This window comes from Euleptes europaea, chromosome 14 (assembly GCF_029931775.1).
Source record: "Euleptes europaea isolate rEulEur1 chromosome 14, rEulEur1.hap1, whole genome shotgun sequence".
Classification (NCBI taxonomy): Eukaryota; Metazoa; Chordata; class Lepidosauria; order Squamata; family Sphaerodactylidae; genus Euleptes; species Euleptes europaea.
Window position 1 is genome coordinate 58273806 of NC_079325.1, and position 15032 is coordinate 58288837.

Sequence of the window (15032 nt, forward strand, 5' to 3'; positions counted from 1 at the left end):
GCGGTGATTGCTGAGTGGTAGAGATTCAACTTCTGCTTTAAACCATGCTGTGGTCCTACACAGTCCCATGTCTTCTCTTTCTTTTATGACAATTTTATGACAGAGTCCCACGTCTTCTTTTATGACAATTCTGGGACTGTGTACAGTTTTACGAAAATAGTTTCACCTACAGTAGAGCAGCTAGTCTGCAGCCCAGTAGCAGCTTAGAGACCAACAAGATTTTCAGGATAGGAGCTTTCATAAGAAGAGCCCTGCTGGATCAGACCTGTGGTCCATCTAGTCTAGCATTCTGTCTCACACAGTGGCCAAGTAGTTCTCGAGGTCCAACAACAGGGCATAGAGGCTGAGGCTTCCTGGCACTGGGATTGAGAGGCTGACTGCCTGTGAACGTGGCTAGTACCAATGATTGACCTCCCCTCCATGAATCCGACCAATCCCCTTTTAAAACTGTCTGTGCCTATGGCCATCACTACATCTTCAGGCAGTGAATTCTGCATTGCAATCATTTGCTGTGTAGGGTATAAGCCTCTTTAAGTTCTCTTTTTGCTTTCATACAATCTTTATCAAACCATCCCTTGGAGATATTCTTATGTATCTGCCTTTGAGTTGAAGAAGCATCATGAGTCAATATTGGCCTCAACAATTGGAGTAAATTATCCAAAAATAACAAGGGGTTTTGTTCTGTCGGATTACTCATGACCGCTAATCTCCACTGTTCAACCTCATCTCCCTCTAAAAGTTCCTTTACTTTCTTAGCAAGGTCCTCTGACCATTTGGCTCGACATACAGTGCTCCGTATTAATTCTATGCATGGACCCTCATCTATACTACATCGAATTTGCAGGGCCGGCAGTGCCAAACTGGGTTGGAGGGGTAAGTGATCACTTTCCAGTTCCGGAAGAATCTGAAAATCTCCAATTTTGGAGATCAAATTAGAATTTACAATCAAGTAATCTAGAGCCTAGAGCCAGCAATATACGTAAATTCACCTGGGTAATCCCCTGATGTAGATCCATTCAATATAAAAAAGGCAAAACTCCTCACCAATTTAATCAAGTATTGACCGCCAATATTTACTTTAAGGTCTTTAGATAGGCGGGGGACTGGGAAGGGATGCCCAGCTGCATTTTGTTCTAAGGGGATAGACCCACAATTGTCCAAATCAGCTCTACCCTTTGACCTTATCCTTGCATTAAAATCTCCTCCCAACAGCACCATATTGGTCAAATTATCGTTCATAAGATCTTCTATATATGAGGACAATTCATTCCAAGTTTTCCCAATGTCTTGTTTTCTCTGTTGGGGGGCAAGTAAGCATTGATTATTAATAATCTTTCTTTACCGAAGTATAGACAAACTGCCATAGCATATTCCTTCATCGAGTTTAACGGTACACATTTAACCCTAAGAATAGACGATACTAAAATCCCCAGCCCCCCTTTTAGCCTACCCGGGCCATTCCCAGGAATTGCCACATTTGTGAAAGAATAATATCCGTCAATTAAAATCTCATCAGCAGTCCAAATTTCTTGTAAAAGGAGGATATCATATCCTTTCTGTAAAACAGAGCATCTTGTACTCTTTATACGGGCCCAACCAGCAACGTTCCAGGAGGTTAATCCAAGGTGGTCTCCTCTATTGGGCTTTCGATGGGCTCCCTGTCATGCTTTTGGGTCTTCTATCGTCACTGGGTCTTCCGAAATCTTGCATAAAACAGGGTCATCAGCTGTAATCATCAGATTAGAGAGTAAATTCCCTCTCTGGATCTTTATAGTGGGCTCCAATGGATACTGGCGCAAGGGCTCTGATACTGGAGGATCTGCCACCTTTGCCAAATAATCCGCTGGCCTGAGGGTTCCTATTGTTGGTCGCCTTAAATCTTTCAAAATATATATTAGAATTCCTAATCTGTTCAGTATTGAGTCTTGATCAACCGTAGGCAGACACTTATATGAGTCAATAAGGTTTGCCTCTAGTTCTTCCGTCACCAGGAGCTCCATATTACCCTTAGTTGATTTACCTTCCAGTATCTGTGTTGTTGGAATCTGCATTGCTAGAATCTGAACTTCTGGATGTTCTTTAGGGATTTCTTTCCTTTGAACTCTCATTGGCGATGGTAAGTTTGTGGGGATAGCCGAGTCCAAAAGCGCTTGGGGTTCTGATCTCCTCTTAATGTCTTCCGTCCCCAGGGACTTTGGAATAAGTCATCCGCTTTGTCCACTTTGACAGCCTTGACTGTCTCTACCTCCACTTGAGTCCCCAAGAAGTTTTTGCCTAATGGCATTTTTGAAGTGTCTTTGTATCTTAATACCTAATGACTCAAGTTTAGTGACACAAGAGAGCAAATAGGAAGGTAGTCTTTTAGAGCGAAAGTGCAAGAGATAATGTTCAAATCTTATAAAATTCCCCAATCGTTCCACCCTAAACAAATCAATTGATTCAGGACTAAGTCCAGTGATGTCCACCAGATGGCTTATTGCGCTCCTTTTCCAATCCCAATCTATGAATCTCCCCCTCCACGGAAAACATTTAACACCACTGACTTAGGGTTACGGATCAGAGCAGAATCTATTATTCCTTTCCCTTTTTCTTTGTTCCCCTTGTTTTAAGAGTAACCAACGTTAGGGCAAATGTTCTTTTGATTGTTCGGGGCATTAGAGCCACTAGTGTTCCTATCCACATTTGTATTAATTGGAGAATGAGTCAGCTTATTTTGAGTAGCAATATCCAGCAGCTCCTTGAGTTGGGAAGACATCATCTCCTGGAAAGCAAATATTTTTTCTAACGACTTCGCTATCAGGAACGTTTGCTGAGCCAAAATCTCAGACTCCTCCCAACACGTAACACTCTGTTGCCGGCTGGGTGTCTGCTTACTACTGGTATCTGGCTCCTTTACAGCAGTTACGCCAATTGCTTGCTCTACTTTTACGAGTTCTATATTTGCTGTGTAAAGTATTTCCTTTTGTCTGTCCTGAATCTATTTTGAGAGTCAAACCTCTCTTAAAGTTGGTTTCTAAGGTGCCACTGGACTTGAATCCAGCAGTTTTAGGGAAGTAGCTCTACAGGATATTGTTTCTCACATTCTGAGTGGCAAATACTACTGACATACACAGCATAAGTTCTTAGCCCATGAGAAAAATCTTTATGCACTATTGTACCTTCTCTAAGTTCCGCTTTACCATATTTCTGGCTCTGTACTAAAGCACTTAAATGGCACATAAAGATATTCACACATATCCTGAGAAGACACTACAGTTTGCAGTAGAATGCCTTTTATCTGCCCGTCCCCTAGACCTGCAATGAGTGATCACCATCATCATAAATGTCAGTTCAGGCTAATTACTTTCAAAGTAATTTTTTCCTAGTTACTGCCAGGGGGGAAAAACGACATACATGCAAATAGGAGCAGTTTAGCATATCAAGCAGAATGCAGCCGAGAGACCAGATGTCAGATTTGTTGCTGAAGGAAAACTTGAGAGCTTCTGGAGCCATCCAGGACTTATGGTCAGGGGCTGTGGGAAGAATGGACAGAAGTGAAATGTTTCTGACACAGAAGCTGACATGGAACAAATACTCTGTGGAAGGGCGAAGCAAGTCTGAGTGGCACAGGCCAAAGCTTTCCAACCTTCTTACCTTCTGGGAACGTCTGAGCAGTTGGTGTGGAAACCCCAAAGTCTTGCAGAGGATTCCAGGGCATGGTTTAGTGCACACACACTCCCTTTAGCTAGAGCACTGACCAGTCTATTGGGCATTTCTATTGCTCCACGTGAGCTGAAACAGTGCCCTAGAACACTTCCAATGCCCTCTGCATTGGAAGGTTTTGTAGCAGCTGGCATGTTGGTCATTTCATTGACACACATCTGTTGTATGACCTTGACCATGAGGGTTCCCAGCTCCTCTCTACACAGACTTTCCAGAGAAACTTGGGATTTCCTAGAACACTCTCTGAAAACCATTGACTTGTGTGCAAAATACCCTTCCAAAGTTTCCTTTTTTTTAATTTGTAAGTTATATTTATTTACTTCATTTATACCCTGCCTTTCTCCCCACCATGAACTCAAAGCAGCTTACATTGTTCTCCTCTCCTACAATTAATCTCCACAACAACCGTGTGAGGTAGGTTATGCTGAGTGTGTGACATTGGACTAGCCGAATGTCACTGTCAAGAAAGTGGCCTTTCTCTAGCTGTTTCTTGACTTTTCAAAACTTTGGTTCAGGTTTTAGGCCTAGTAAAATTATAGAAGGCTTCTCTCTGGAAACGTAATGACTTACAGTTTCTGAGAAACAGAGATAAGAGATGGGAGTTAGACACAGGTGTGACTGAGATCATGGGGCTGAGAGCTTCAAGGCCAGGAACTAGGAGGGAATTTCGCCTCCATATTCCATCACATGAGCACAAGGAATCCTGGGTGAGGGAAGGAGGCTTGCTTGATTGTGAGTACGTGCAGCTGCAGAATACATGGTCACGTGTCATAGCATCACACCTGATTGGTCAATGAGGATCATGCCAACTGCAGGCAGTGGCATAAAGGAAGACCATTCATTCTAGTTTGGATCCTTCTTGGGTACCCTTTGTCTTGATCCTGTCTTGATCAAGTTGGGCCTTGCATGGCTTTGAAACTCTGTCTGGACAGTGGGGGTTACCGTGCTTGTATTCCCAGCGATGTATTAAGAGTTTGAAAATGTTATAAAAAAATACCGTTCGCACTTTCTATGTATTCCCACCAATGTATTAAGAGTTTGAAAACATTATAAAAAATACTGTTAGCACTTTGGCCCCTTTAGTTGTGAAGACGTTTTCCAACCATTTATAAGCTGTGGTATCCAAAAACCCTTTTAGAGCGATGTTTTTTATAACATTTTCAAACTCTTAATACATCGCTGGGAATACAAAGTGCGGTAACCCCCTCTGTTTCTCAGTCTGGTCAGGTAATATCTGGATCAGAGAACCAAAGCTTTTATGGGTATTATAGGTTAGTTATTTAGATTTTATTATTTTCTCCTTGCATTGCACTTGGTATTATATTTGTATATTCCTTGCACATTTCTTTTAATAAAGCTTACTAATTGTATTTTGTGGGGTTCTGTGGGTTTGGGGGCATCAATCTAAATCCAGTACTTTGCCCTACATTGGCTACAGCTACCAAAGTAATTCAAACCTACCTTGCAAGTATCCCACCTTGCAGGGCTGACTTCTTGGTTAACACCTGGTAGGCTAGAGGCATGGTCTCTCGGCTGAAGATCAGTTAAAGGGACTGGTGGTGGCTTGTTACCCTGGGCAGTGAGGATTCACTCCTCAGCATTTTTGCGTTTTGTTTTGCCTGACTTGTCTCTAAGTCTTGACAGTCACCCAGCAAGCTTCCATGGCAATGTAGGGATTTGGGTCTTTTATGCAGGGACGTTTCCTCACGGTCATCCCCGCCGACTGCTTCAGGGCTTCTTTTTGATTATGCATGCCTTTTCTGCCCATCAGAGGTTGCCTAGTTCTCTCTGTGTGTTTTGCCCAAATTTTCCAGCTGCTGGTTTAGCCAGAATTAGGAAAACACAGGCAAAATGCACGGGGAGAGCAAGGAGACCTCTGACAGGCAGAAAAGGCATGCATAATCAAAAGGAAGCCCCAAAGCAAGTGGCAGGGGGTGACTGTGGGGAAACATCCCTGCATAAAAGGCTCATGTCTCTTGGATCCTCGTCCAACACTCTAACTGCTTCATCATAATGGTTTTCAAAAGGGAGAAATTTTCTGTTCTCAAAGAGATCATTCTTTCTTTCAACTAGTCAACGTAGCTTTGTTGCAGTTTTTTTTCAAGTAGATGTGAGCAAATGTCAAAAACAGCTGAACCAATGGAAGCATCACAAAGTCAAGCTGGGCCAGCGGATGCATTCAGCTTCTATGGGCACAAGATGTTCTATCAACTGGCTCTTAACCTTAGTTCCTTTCTCTACACACACACACAAAGAAAAAAAACACAAGCCTGTGCAAGTTCCATGGTCCTATGCAAAACCAGAAAAAGCACAATGTTTATTAGCTGGAGTAGAATTCAACGCCCAACGCACCTCCTCTTTTTGTAAAAGCGAGTTTCAAGGTCCTGTGGCTGTAAAGATAGATCTGAAAATCTGTCGGTGATGTCTGATGAAATCTCAGAAGCCAGAGGACTCCTTAGAATTTCCAACAGCCACTCATCCTTGATTATAACTTATCTTTCATTTTGTTGGGTGAAAGCACAGATATAAAGTGATTGGTAACGTATGTGCTGTACTACAACTGTAAAAAAAAATCTACACGAACAAAGCTTTCATTTATGGTGTTTGATTTTTAGAGGAACTATTCCTGGGTATGATGAAATTGGTAACAATTTGCCTCCGGTAAGCCAACTGAGATGTCCAGTAGCAATGAAAAATGTTTAGAATAATTTGTTACTTAAACATCATAAGATCAGTTTTCAAAATGTGTTACAGCAAGAGATCATATAATTTGTCTTCTGATTGCTGGCTTTTCACCCATTCTGTGCTGATGCTTTTCTTTTAGTGCATGAAAGCTAGTTCAGAATTCTAGCAAGGACTCATGGACTGTACAACGAAACCCCACTCTCCCACAGTACCTTTCTCACTGTCCTCTGTATGTGTAAAATGCCATAAAGTTGCAGCTGACTTATGGTGATCCCATAGGGTTTTCAAGGCAAGTAATTAAGCAGAGGTGGTTTGCCATTGCCTGCCTCTGCAATGCTTCCCTTCCAAGTACCAACCCTGCTTAGCTTCCAAGTTCATGCTATGCTGTACCAGTCCACATCCCTCTCACTGCCCTACTGGGCTGAAATGTGATGATTCCTAGTTAATTATCTGCATGGAAAACCTAACATTTCTGTCAAGACCTTCAAACTGAATAGTGAAAAATGCTTGTCACTACTTGACTACTTGACAAGCAGGATGTGAAGACTATTAGGATGTCAACCCTTGTCTATTGGACCCACTAAACCAATCCCATGTATATTTCAAAGAAAAAAGCCCATTAATGTTCTGAGGACAAGAGATTGCCTCCCATTACCTAAAAATTATGAGCTATTTCCTTGGTACTTTTATCCTTTTATTTAGGTAAAATAAACATGGCATAAAGTAATTTTTTTCTTTTCAGAACTTTAAAAACACAGCTAAATTTCTTTTATTTAAGATAAAGGCTACTGAATTTTTTTAAAAGGCCTTGCTACCTTCTTCCACTCTTATCTTCCATTTCATCTCATCAGTCATGAGGGTTTCAGAGCTGAAATCACAGAGCATGAAGGAGGTCTCGCTGGCTAGAAGGATGTTGGATGGTTTGAGGTTTCTGGAAAACATCAGAATATTTTTTATCAATGGAAAGACAGTCCTTTACAAAAGTCAACACTTTTCTCATGACTGCCTCTTAATAGAATTTAGTTTTTGCACCACACACAACTGTACAGAGACACTGCATCGAACAGAACAACTTACAAAAAAAGCAACAGGGGTTTTCCTCACCTATGGAAAATGTTTTGCTGATGGAGGTAAACCAAAACATCCACCATCTGCCCAAGGAATATCTGGATCACCTAGAGAGAGAAACATATATAGAAAGATCTAATATGTTTAGGTTATAGGGATGATAGAGCTCAGACGAACATTAGAGAAACTTCCTCATGGTAAAACAGAATAGCCAAGGGGAATGCTCCAATATCGGGCAGCTACACTGAAGTTATCTGCACACAGAAACTACCTGTCGAGCCGCTTTGAGTTACCAAGGAGAACTTTGCTGTGGAGGGTGTCAGGACCAGGCTGTCAGATAGGGCTTCTGACAGCTCTGTTCCCAAACAAGATGGTTTCCCTGTGAACAAGATGGAGTTCTCCGTGCACTCCTCCCCCCCCTCGTTTTGCACACGAGCTTCGGCCAGGGATTTACAATTGTATTGGGACCCGCCCGTGTAAATCTCCGATCTGATACCAGGCTTCAGCAGATGCACGGCATTTCAGGCAATAGAACTCAAATCCAGACAGAGCAGCGATTCAAGGATTTATTCCGAAAGTCAGTGATTTCAGTAAAGAGACGAGCAAGGCTCGAATACATGACTGGGGGAGTATGGATACATATATAGGGCTGATACAGTAGGGTTACAGGAACAAAGAGACAATGTAGTCGTTTCCTGCTGGTAACGACTTAAGTAAAACTGAACAGAAACAATTGTGAGCAATCAGTGGAGGAGATGGCCGAGCTCTTGGCTTTGTGCGCGGGACCCGATATCAGATCGGAGATTTACACGGGCGGGTCCCAATACAATTGTAAATCCCTGGCCGAAGCTTGTGTGCAAAACGGGGGGGGGGGAAGGAGTGCACGGAGAACTCCATCTTGTTCGCGGGGAAACCATCTTGTTTGGCAACGGAGCTGTCAGAAGCCCTATCTGACCCAGGCCTTGACTGAGGGCAGCAGTCCCCAGAACCAGGTAAAACTTAGGGTTCCACAGAGCCTAACTACAAGTGACATTTTCCCTTGATCCTCTCTGGGTTCACAGAATTAAAAGTCTATTGCGTGTTCTGTGGTGGGAACTTAATCTCAGGTATGTGTGGGCCCAATTTGGGTCAGTCCAAGGACAGGAGGCTTAAGGGCCAAGCTAGACATGTTCCTTGCGTCATTTTAAAATCACTTAAAAATGGTGGCAGCCTCCCCATGGCAGACATGAGGATACCACCACATCTCATTTGGTCCTCAGCCACTCCACACACATGCTTTTTTCTTGACCTGAAACAGCTCCAGGAGTGCACATTAATTTGATAGGGGATGTGGCACAGGAATGAAGGCTAATCCTTCCTCACTGTTTTTCTAATTTACAGCGCATTCCTGAGATGTGGTGTGCGTGGAAGGCGGGGAGGAGGCGCTGCTGTGCCGCCTCCTAAGCTGTTCCCTGCACGTCCCAGGAACGCTTTGTTTCTCAAAACATAACCTACAAACAGTGTTTAAACCCACCAAGAAAATACAACAGATGCTACGATCAGCAAAAGAAAAAAGAGACCCCCTCACCTCTGCAGGAGTATATCGTATACCTTGCAGCTGTGGACAAGTTTACATCGGGACCACACAACGCAGCATACAAACAAGGATAAAAGAACATGAAAGATACTGCACTCTTGGCCAACCTGAGAAATCAGCAGTGGCTGAACATGGACTGACACAAACAGGACACAGGATCTTATTCCAAGACACTGAAAGACTGGACAATTCTACCAACTATTTTGTCAGATTGCACAGAGAAGCCACTGAAATTCATAAACATCAGCACAACTTTAACAGAAGAGAGTTTAAGAATGACTAAGCCTTGGCTTCCTGTCCTGAAAACCTCCAGACTAACAAAGACTACAGTCAACAATAGCCATGCAGATTAGCTTTGGATTTCACACATTAACAGATCACTTCAGGATACAATGGTTCCATATTAACATACCACACACTCATTAGCACATTATCTTGATACTTACAGGACAATGATTAGCACATTACCTTTGATACTTTTTACAGGACAATGATTCAGCTCAACCCAACCCCTTTCTGACTATATATTACTCTTCCTACACACTTGACACTGAGAGACACTGTCCTTCAGTGTTACTCCTCTGAAGATGCCTGCCACAGCTGCTGGCGAAACATCAGGAAAGAAAATACCAAGACCACGGTTACACAGCCCGGATAACCTATAAGAACCAATGAACTCTGACCGTGAAAGCCTTCGACAATATTGTGGAGAATATTGATCTCACCATGGAGAGATATATGAATGGAGTAGAAAAATACCCAAGTATCAAAAATATTAGGAATGATTAATGTTAGATTTTTAAAATACTTTCCTTTAAAATTCATGAAAGTTTATGTTAGTTGTCTAATATCTTAGGTTCCAACTTTTTAAAAAAATAGCTTTGTGAAGGAACTATAGTGGTGTGAGTTGTTCAATATGCAAAAGAAGAAGGGTGAATCTATGCAAAAGAAACATTCTGCCTCATGTCAAAGTGTGTTTTCAAGCTCTGGATGTTTTACTACTGTTAAACACAATGATTTCTGCCACCACACTTTTATGGGATTTATCTCTACCCTAAGATACATTGGAATTTAGCTTGGGGTAGAAATATACCCCAAATTCAATGCATGTAAGTTTTTTTTCCACAATGCTGTTTTAACGTAAACTGTATTTTTACCCAGTCATGAATTTTTTCATACTTCTGCCGTTTTGCCTTGATCAGAGCTGCAAGATCCCCTCCATCTGAGTGATGCATCACCAAACACAGGAAGAGAGACGAAATCTGCAGCGAAACCAAAACCATCATGTCGCTTACCCCAGAGGTTTTCATAGAAAGGATTCCCTGACTCCCATTTAATTCAAGAAAAAAAAATATTTTGAGCTTTCCCAAATGCAACTAACCATAAAATTCAATTGACTTAATGCATCTAATTTGGTAGGGCTGGTTTGTAAAGGGCTGTGTGTGAACTTGATGTCAGCTCTTAGGTGATAGTTTTTTTAAAAAATTATTCAATTTAAACCTCGCCCTCCCCTGACATACTAGTTTGTATGTGGAAGGAGTTTTATTTAGTGTTTTTTTAAAAAAATATGGGAGAACATTCAAGCATTTGAATGGGATGATTTAGTACAATCTAGCAACAGGAACATCGTGTCAGTCTGCTGATTGGCTCTGCCCATGGTTATGCTGGGATCTGAACCTCAATTTCCAATGTCTATTGCCCTGATCCACAAGTCACCCACATCTACAATGTTCACCAATTTGAAATGGCTGCTTAAGCCTATGTGTGTTTACTTGGAAATAAATCCCATTGAGTTCAATGAGCCTTGCTCCCAAGTAAACAAAGGAGTGCAAGGTTAATAGATGTCGTTTCATACTCACGCTATTGTCCCAGATGATAAACATTTCTTTGTAGGCACAGATATTTTGATGCTTCACTTTCAGCAACACCATTGCCTGTCAGGAAGACAGTGAGGAAACGGTCTAACATACAGCATTATAACAATTCAAGCAGACACCAGTGAGTTGAGAGCAGCTCCAGTTACCAAAGCCTACTTTGTGATTCCATCAAGACTGTAGCAGCCTGAATCCATGCGTATTTTCTAAATCCCACTGAGTTTAATGGGGTTTATTCTTGTGTAACTGGGCACAGGATCCCACTCTAACTTGTACTTGGAGAAAAGAAACTGGAGACCAGGATTTTCCCCCCCAAGCTGAGCCAGATCTGTTTGGTTTGGTTTGTTAATTTAGGTATACTGAACTGTGCTGCCCCGGCAGAATACATGAAACAATTTATGTGTAAGAGAAATTTGTTCTTTCCCTTTAAGATAGTGCCTACAGAGCAATGTCGTCCTAGTGCCACAATAGGTCAAGTGTCCCTGCATTGTCTCCCTTATTGGTTAATAGCAAGTTCCTTCCAGCGACACACCTCTACCTGCCAAACTTTTTGCCTCTCTCCCATTGTGAGAAGACTCGAGGTAGCTATGAGATGAACAAGATCAAACTCTTTTCACTGGCTTCTGTAATGAACTCTCAACAAGGACTGCCTGCAGCAGTCATCCCTGGCAACATTGTAGTAAGTCACATTGATCCACTTTGGATGCATGTTGGAGTTAAATAAAAGATCTGAGTCTCTGTAGGACTTTGTTGACACTTACTTGCAAGAGGGGGAAAACTCATAAGCATCCCTCAGGCCAAGGATATGACTGCTGAAAGATAATTTTCCTGTCTCTTTAGATGAGGGATTTTAGCTCACCTGGAGGGGCCCTCCTTATTCTGCCCTGTGATTCAGCTTTTCCCACATCCAGAAAGTGCCATTTTAAAATTGTTTGGAAGTATGAATTACAGTAAAATACAGGAATCAGAGGCCACCCATTGTTTTGGGCTAACTTTGGACTCGTGAGGGATGTGGCCACTCATTCATTTATGCTCTTGCTAATATGAATGGGTTAACACACTCTGACTGGCACATTGGTTCTTCAGGTTCTTTCACAGCGCATTCCCAAGCCTGAAGGGTGAAAGCCCGTAGGAGGCCAGGAAGGCTCGGCACCAGCATTCGGGGGGCCCATGCTGGCATCCGAGCAACTTACACCAGCCCCGGGATGCCAACGAGGCCTTCTGCTGGTGTCCCACTAGCATAAAAGCCCATGCCGGCATCCCAGGAGGCGTTCCAGTGTCCCGGGAGGCGTTCCCGGGGCGTTACGGCGCCGGGCTGGGGGAGGAGCCACCTTTAGGCGGCCTCCAAAGCCCTTTCAGGCCGGGAACGCCCCCTTTTAGGTGGCGTATCTCTTATGCAACCCTGTGAAGGGTTGCACGGATTTGTTATGCCACGGGAAGGTTTTGGGGCCCCCAAAACCTACTTTGGAGGCAGCGCAGTAGTACTGCCTCCTATGACTGGCACAGGCATTCCTCTCAGGAATGTGCTGTCAGGAACACATTCACAGAATTTGGTCTCTGGTTATGACTGTGTCATTACTTGCAGATACTTTTTTTACCACCTATACTAAACAACCATATGACTGCCATTATGGAAAAAAAGTTACTGCCAAATACATTTTTCCATTTAAGTATAAAGAAACAAATTATCTAAAAGAGAAGCTAGGAAGTAATCAATAAAATAACATTTATTTATTTAAACTGTTAGTAATAGATTGCTTGCCCTCTTCTTCACATAACAGATCTCCAAGCAAGCAGCTGTGTTATAGTGTAATCCTAGGCTGAGTTACATCCTTCTGATCCCATTGACTTCAGTGGGCTCAGAAGGGTGTTATCTCTGCTTAGAATGGCACCATTAGGGTTTACTAGCAACAAAGCAATGGAGTGCTACGATACACGAAAAGAAACAGAGCTCCCATGTTGCACACGCAGGCATGATCTGGTGTGTGATATACAACGTGCATGATCTGGTGTGCGATATACAACGTTAGCAAGGAGAAACTACCTCTCTGAGGGCAGAGTTTGCTTGGTTTTCATCAATGCATTCAACCTGTACCAAACGACAAGAGAAAAGATGTTTTGTCAAAGCAAAATGAAACTGAGAATTACTAAGAGCTTTGATCTGACCTGTCCCTTCAGATGAAAATTTTTATCTTTGTGATTGATAAAAGTGCATTTTTTTCCTAACAGTCACCCAAGGAAATGTAAGACATAAAAATGCAACAGCTAGCATTTACAGTGCCAGGAGAACCTATATTAAATTTATTTTATTTATAATACAACTTTCTCATTGGGACTCAAGGCAAATTATACAGAGTGCGTCAATACAATTGACAAGATGGGACATTCAATAAACAATTAAATAGTATTTGGGTTGTAGAACCAACCAGAAGTCTAAAAACAGAACTGAAGCCCTGGTCCAAGGGATTCCAGGTTGGGCAAGCCACACACAAAATTACCAAACCTTGGGGTGTGAGTCCTCACACCTCAGTCTTAGTAGCTGCCACCAGCCCCTTTGTCTACCCAAACAGCCAGAAGCCAAGGGGCAAGCTTCCAGCCTTCCAGGGATTAGAGCCAAGAAAGTCACCCCTAAAAGGTAGACCATTTGCAGAGTTTCACCCAAAACAATTAACTTGGTAGGTGTAGCCATGTAGGCCTGGGTACTGGAATTAGATTGAAGCCTCTTGGAGACAAAACACCATAAGATTATAATTAAAGTGATGTATTCAAATTGTGCAAGAATATTTCTAAAAGTTACAGTGACATTGAAGGTTAAAATAAGAAAACTAAAGTAAACAGACTAACTACACAATAATATCACTGGTTGAGTTTACCAGATGTTGCCCTTTCAGCTGAAGTCCTCCAGCATTCAAAAGTCCTCACTTATCCAAGAGCAAGCATGGAAAGACAAGAAGTCTGACCCAAAAGACAGGTACAAAATCAAAGGTCCACGCTGGATCAAGGAACCATTAGCAAGGCAACACAAACAAAACTAGAATGAAAACACTAAACTTTATGGGCAAGGGTCTGAGTTGGCCTGAGCTCACTTGACCAATCAGATACATGGCTGGTGATGTCACTTAACCATTTAACCCTGTTATTGGCCACGTGACCAAGGGGTGGGGGGGTCAGAAGTGTGATGGTGTGACCAAACTTATCTGCAGCTAAGCCCAGCCCACCGTTCACAAGTCTTGGCTTTCATGATCTCATCTTTGCTCACTGGATGGTATGTGGCTCCACAGTTCTCAGCCTTGGAGCTCAGAAGGGAGTAAATGACAGGCTACGTAGATGGTGTCATCAGGAAACATTTGGTTTTTTTGGACCATGGCTTATGCTTTTGAGAGGAAGCTCTTCTGTGGAAAGATGGTTTGCACCTCACGAGGGTAGGAAAAATGTGTTTTGGTAAGAGTCTTGCACCCTGACCTGGATGGCCCAGGCTAGCCTGATCTCGTCAGATCTCAGAAGCTAAGCAGGGTCAGCCCTGGTTAGTATTTGGATGGGAGACACCAAGGAATACCAGGGTTGCTGTGCAGAGGAAGGCACTGGCAAACCACCTCTGTTAGTCTCTTGCCATGAAAACCCCATAAGGGGTCGCCATAAGTTGGCTGTGACTTGACGGCACTTCACACACACAAGAGCCTTGCAAACCTGAGGAGGGCTTTAAACTACATCCTATGGGGGAGCGAGACAAAAATTCAAAGCCCAGTATGATGCCAATAATTGGGGATGAGAACACTAAGGATTTGCAGGGAGTGGCACGTATGCAAGGAAATAGTAACTTGCAGGTAAGTACAGATACGAAACCTTCAGGGCACATAAACCATGGATTACGATGTCTCTACACTGATGTGCAGAATATAGGAAACAAGCAGGAGGAACTTGAAGTCCTAATACAGGAAGAGGACTATGACCTAATAGACATTATTGAAACTTGGTGGGATGACACAATTGGAATATCAGGACTAAGGGGTACAACTTGTTTAAAAGGGATAGACAAATAAGTAAGGGGGAAGGAGTAGCATTATATGTCAAGGATGTGAATATACATGTGAGGAGATACATGAATATGAGCATGGATTTTCAGTTGA

The 15032-nt window shown here is 42.6% G+C and overlaps 1 protein-coding gene across 1 annotated transcript in view; it reads right to left on the reverse strand.

Annotated features, from left to right (window-relative positions):
• The window catches only part of STKLD1 (serine/threonine kinase like domain containing 1), a 60526-nt gene that overhangs the window by 26443 nt on the left and 19051 nt on the right, over positions 1 to 15032 (reverse strand). The window contains exons 3-8 of the mRNA XM_056860198.1: positions 12950 to 12994; positions 10891 to 10965; positions 10189 to 10293; positions 7492 to 7562; positions 7203 to 7318; positions 3394 to 3512 (exon numbers count right to left, since the gene is read on the reverse strand). Of these exons, the coding sequence (XP_056716176.1) occupies positions 3394 to 3512; positions 7203 to 7318; positions 7492 to 7562; positions 10189 to 10293; positions 10891 to 10965; positions 12950 to 12994 (531 nt within the window). The remainder of the gene's footprint in view (positions 1 to 3393; positions 3513 to 7202; positions 7319 to 7491; positions 7563 to 10188; positions 10294 to 10890; positions 10966 to 12949; positions 12995 to 15032) is intronic.